The sequence below is a fragment of the Trichechus manatus genome, unplaced genomic scaffold (genome assembly GCF_000243295.1).
Source record: "Trichechus manatus latirostris isolate Lorelei unplaced genomic scaffold, TriManLat1.0 scaffold00236, whole genome shotgun sequence".
Lineage (NCBI taxonomy): Eukaryota > Metazoa > Chordata > Mammalia > Sirenia > Trichechidae > Trichechus > Trichechus manatus.
In genome coordinates, this window is record NW_004444172.1 from 2,456,795 (window position 1) to 2,462,346 (window position 5,552).

The window sequence follows — 5,552 nt, forward strand, 5'->3', positions numbered from 1 at the left end:
AAAAAAAAAAGGTTGAGAATTTAGAGGGTTAATACGTTGTGGGGTTGTTAACCAATGTCATAAAACATGTGTACTACTGTTTCATGAGAAACTATTTGTTCTGTAAGCCTTCACCTGAAGTACAATAAAATATAAAAAAAAGAAAAAAACAGGAAGGTAGAGAAGAATTGCCTGAAGTTACATTTACAGATTTTTCAGAAAGGCAAAGAATTTACAACGTATCTAAAGTGAATTCTAAATAGGGCAGTAGAGGAGGGGAGCTCCTTCCTCTGTCTTCACCAGGGGAATTTACCCTTTTATTTTCCATTTGTACTTGTCCTTATAATCGTCCCCATGTGTTACTATAATATAGTAACATTACAACTTTCTAATTATCTCCATTGTTATTTCTACTTTGAGCAAATTTCAGTCCTCTGAATATCCAGCAAGTCCATAGTATAATGCAAAACGAAGCAATTACCAAAAGTACAATGTTGTTGTTAGGTGTCAGCAAGTCGATTCCGACTCATAGTGACCCCATGCACAGCAGAATGAAACACTGTCCGGTCCCGCACCATCCCCACAATCTTTGCTATGTTTGAGCCCATTATTGCAGTCACTGTGTCTATCCGTCTTGTTGAGGGTCTTCCTCTTTTTTTGCTGATGCTTTAAAAAGTGTAGTATTTTTGCCTTAGGAGAATAACCTTTAAATATACCATAGCAATGGTGAATGCTTAAACCAGATCCCTTTTTTTTTTAATTGTTGTACTTTAAGTGAAAGTTTACAATTCAAGTTAGTCTCTCATACAGAAATTTATACATACATTGTTATGTGACCCTAATTGCTCTCCCTATACTCTGACAGCACACTCCTCCTTTCCACCAGATTTCCCGTGTCCATTCAACCAGCTCCTGACCCTCTCTGCCTTCTCATCTCACCTCCGGACACAAGCTGCCCATTTAGTCTCACGTATCTACTTGAGCTAAGAAGCACCCTCTTCACGAGCATCATTTTATGTCCCATAGTCCAGTCTAATCTTTGTCTGAAGAGTTGGCCTCGGGAATGGTTTTAGTGCTGGGTTGACAGAGAGTCTGCGGCCATGCTTTCTGGGGATCCTCCAGTCTCAGTTAGACCATTAAGTCTGGTCTTTTTACGACAATTTGAGTTCTGCAGCCGACTTTCTCCTGCTCCATCAGGGACTCTATGTTGTGTTCCCCGTCAGGGCGGTCATTGGTGGTAGCCAGGCACCATCTAGTTCTTCTGTTAAACCAGGTTCTTGATTATCGATGTCGCCCAATTTTTTTTTCTTAGTCATGTATTAACTTCCGAATCAATTTACTCTGAAGAAACCCCCCTCCCTGTACTTGTTTTCCACATTTCCCAACTGACTAAATTGTGTTCACAGACCAGGAATAACTCAGTCTCTTGATGACTCTTTCCAGCTAGGCAAAGTCAGTGGTTCTCTGAATAACCACAAAGCCGGGGGGCGGGGGGCAATGTGTCCTGCCCATCACCTGTCCCACCCACCAGGTGCCCCTGAGCTCCACTCCCAACTCCGCCCTCCCACCCGGCTGACGGAACTCACCTGCAGAAGTAAAGGCTATGGTGAGCGTGGCGCTGGTGTAGAGAAATCTGAAAAACAGAACAGGAGGAGAACGCTGTCAAGAAAGGAGAAACGTGGTGGGCCAAACAGAGAATTCCGCTCACTCAATCTCCACATGTGGCATTTGACTCGCATTCTCAGCCTGGGCGTTCAACAGGCATTGATGCCTCTTCTGCCCAGGCTTAGAATCAAGTGCAAGGACCCCTGAAGTGATTGAGCTATGAGCCTGACCTCACAGAACAGTGGCATTTTGCCCAGCCCACCCTACGGAGTGCAGTTCTACTCTGCTACACATGGGGTCACCATGAGTTGGAATTGACTTGACGGCAACTGGTTTGGTTTGGTATTTTGGTTAAGGTTCAGCAGCAGAATTCTCGTCTTTCGTGGGGGAGACTGGGTTCAATTCCCAGCCAATGGACCTCATGCACAGCCACGACCCATCTGTCAGTAGAGGCTTGTGTGTTGCTATGATGCTGATCAGGTTTCAGCAGAGCTTACAGACTAAGACAGACTAGGAAGAAAGACTTGGTGATCTACTTCCAAAAAGTAGCTAATCAAAACCCTATGGATCACAATGGTTTGATTAGCAACTAGTAATGGGGAAGGTGCAGGACCGAGCACTGTTTCATTCCATTGTGCACGGGGTCACCATGAGTTGAGGGCCAACTCAACAACAGCTAACAACAGCAACAACGTCCAAGGCTAGGCTGGGAAGACTTGAGCTGTGAGCTCAGTGAGGATGTGATTTATTCAGGTGACACTGCTAGGCTTGGCCAGGGGTAGAGTGGGAGGAGCCCAGGCCCTCCCACTTGGAAGTCCCAACAGGCCTAAAGAGATGTCTTTGTTGGAGAACTGGGTTAGTGCCTGGTCTGCAATTCAAAACACTGAATCCTAATTCCTCCTTGCTGTGTGACCTTGAGCAAGGCACTGCCTCTCTCTGGGCCTCAGTAGCCTCTCTATAAAAGGAAAAGCTTGGACTGATCTAGATGCCAAAATAAGGAGCCTTGGTGGCAAAGTGGTTAAGCACTCAGCTGCTAACCAAAAGGTGAGCGGTTTGAACCCACCAGCCGCTCCACAAGAGAAAGATGTGAGTCTGATTCCATAAAGATTACAGCCTTGAAAACCCTATGGGGCAGTTCTACTCTGTCCTATACGGTCGCTATGAGTTGGAACCGACTCCATGGCAACAGGTCAGACTCCAAGATTAAGGGTTTGATTTAGGAGATAATATTGGAGCCATTATTCCCTGTCCTGAAATGTGTCCCAGCTGGAGCTGGACTCACAAGCACACATCAACTAGGCCCTAAGGTATAAAGACAATAGCTAAGACAATCTTGCAAAACATCTTTCAGGGAACCTTTCACATAAACAGAGCACAAAAGACCCACAGACTTTCCGCTCTTGTTCTATTAGCATTTAGTTAGTAAGATTTGTTGGACCAATGAAGACCCTTCTGACTATTGTTACTGAAATCTGTACCAATAATTACTATGAAAAACAAATCAAAATGTAGAATCACGGCGATGAGGGCAGTTTTTAGCCAATCTGTGAAAAGGTGAAGCCATCGATGATTTTACCCATTTGTAATGTACTGATGATTCTGTAACGTTCCTCAGACTCGGACAGACATGGCTCTGGCAGCATGCTTGTCTATTTTCCCACTTTTGCCTATTCTGTAATATTCCTCGGACTCTGGAAGCATCCTTGTCCATTTCCTACTTTTGCCGTTTTGAACATATGCTGAATAAAATCTTTCTCTTTGCTTTACTGTAACTTTGTGGTGATTTTACCCTAGGACAGGTTATGGGGATCCTTTCACAGTTTAGTAAGTGTCATGGATTGAACTGTGTCCCCCCAAAATATCTGTCAACTTGGCTGGGTCATGATTCCCAGTATTGTATGATTGTGTACCATTTTGTAATCTGATGTGATTTCCTTATGTGTTGTAAACTCTATCACTATGATGTAATAAAATGGATTGGCAGCAGTTATACTGATGAGGTCTGCAAGATTAGATAGTGTCTTAAGCCAATCTCTTTTGAGATATAAAAAAGAGAAGCGAGCAGAGACATGGGAACCTCATACCATCAAGAAAGCAGTGCCGGAAGCAGAGCGCATCCTTTGGACCTGAGGTTCCTGCGCAGAGAAGCTCCCAGACCAAGGGAAGACTGATGACGTGGACCTTCCTCCAGAGCCGACAGAGAAAGTGTTCCCTTGGAGCTGACGCCCTGAATTTGGACTTGTAGCCTACTGGACTGTAAGAGAACAAACTTCTCTTTGTTAACACCATCCACTTGTGGTATTTCTGTTATAGCAGCACTAGATGACTTAGACAGTAAGGCAGAGGATAATCAAAGTAGTGCCCTCACAGCCCTCATAAAGGCGAGAGGAGAGGGAAGGGGCAGAGGAGGAACAGGGAAGAGGAGGAGTCAGGGAGCCAAAGACCAAGAGAGAAAGAGAAATAAAGAATAAGGGATTTGCTTTACTTGCTGGCCAGTTCCTGGCCCATCCCCAGGCCTGGCTGGCCCTCCAGTCCCTCTCTCTGATGGCTAATCTCACGCATGTGGCTCAGCGTACCCACCACCCAGGGTGTGAGTCTTCTGTGCCCTATCAGCCCCCAGCAGGCCACTGCTCGTCAACGGCCCCAGGCCAGTAGCACACCTCCTGAGTGTGATTGCATCCCTGACCCTGACTTTGCCTGGGGAACCCCACTGTCTCCTCTTCATCAGACGAAAAAACCAAAACTGCTGCCATCGAGTCGATTCTGACTCACAGAGACCCTACAGGACAGAGTAGAGCTGCCCCAGAGAGTTTCCAAGGCTGTAATCTTTACGGAAGCAGACTGCCACATCTTTCTCCTAAAGAGCGGCTGCTGGGTCCAAACTGCAGACCTTTTCATTAGCAGCCAGGTGCTTAACCACTGCACCACCAGGGCTCCATCAGAGACACCCAGGAAACCTTATTATCGACGCCTTGGGGGAGTAATGGGGGATGTACAGGATGAAGATTGAGTGACTTAGGTGTCAGGCCAGTGCCCCAAGAATGAAGGCCAAAAAACCCAAAAACCAAAGCAGTGGCAATTTCAGATTTTGCTAAAGTCAGTAACCTTGGCCCCAGGTCAGACCTTACAGGAAACAGGAGGCTTTCCTGCTCAGTTCCTCCTGTCACAGACTTGCTCCTCTGGAGCAGAGGAAGGCAGTGAAGAACAGGAAGGAAGGCCAAGAGAAGAGGAGAGAGTCCACATCCTGGGGTGTTCCTAACAAAGCTGCTACTGGGGGGTGATGTGTGCCTGGGGGGGGGATGTGTGCTCTGGGGGAATGTGTGCTGGGGGAGAATGTGCACTTGGGGTAAATGTGTGTTGGGGGAGAATGTGTGCTGGGGGAAATGTGTGCTCCAGGGGAACGTGTGCTGGGCAGGAATGTGTGCTGGGGGGAATGTGTGCTGAGGGGAATGTGTGCTGGGGGTGGAATGTGTGCTCTGGGGGAATGTGTGCTGCGGGTGGAATGTGTGCTGGGGGAGAATGTGTGCCGTGGGGGGGAATGTGCGCCATGGAGGGGAATGTGTGCTGTGGGGGGGGGGGGAATGTGTGCCATGGGGAGAATGTGTGCTCTGGGGGAATGTGTGCTGGGGGACAATGTGCGCTTGGGGAGAGTATGTGCTGGGGGGAAATGTGTACTGCGGGGGAATGTGTGCTGTGGCAGGGAATGTATGCTGGGGGGAATGTGTGCTCGGGGAGAATGTGTGTCATGGGGGGGAATGTGCGCCATGGAGGGGAATGTGTGCCGTGGTGGGGGGGGAATGTGTGCCATGGGGAGAATGTGTGCTCTGGGGGAATGTGTGCTGGGGGACAATGTGCGCTTGGGGGGAGTATGTGCTGGGGGGAAATGTGTGCTGCGGGGGAATGTGTGCTGTGGCGGGGAATGTATGCTGGGGGGAATGTGTGCTCAGGGAGAATGTGTGTCATGGGGG

At 47.8% G+C, this 5,552-nt stretch overlaps 1 protein-coding gene across 2 annotated transcripts in view; it reads right to left on the minus strand.

The window, feature by feature from the left end:
- SLC43A3 (solute carrier family 43 member 3) overlaps positions 1-5,552 on the minus strand; it is a 30,707-nt gene that overhangs the window by 23,129 nt on the left and 2,026 nt on the right. For both annotated transcript variants that reach the window (XM_004389251.1, XM_023743137.1), the window contains exon 3: positions 1,566-1,612. In XM_004389251.1, the coding sequence (XP_004389308.1) occupies positions 1,566-1,612 (47 nt within the window). The remainder of the gene's footprint in view (positions 1-1,565; positions 1,613-5,552) is intronic.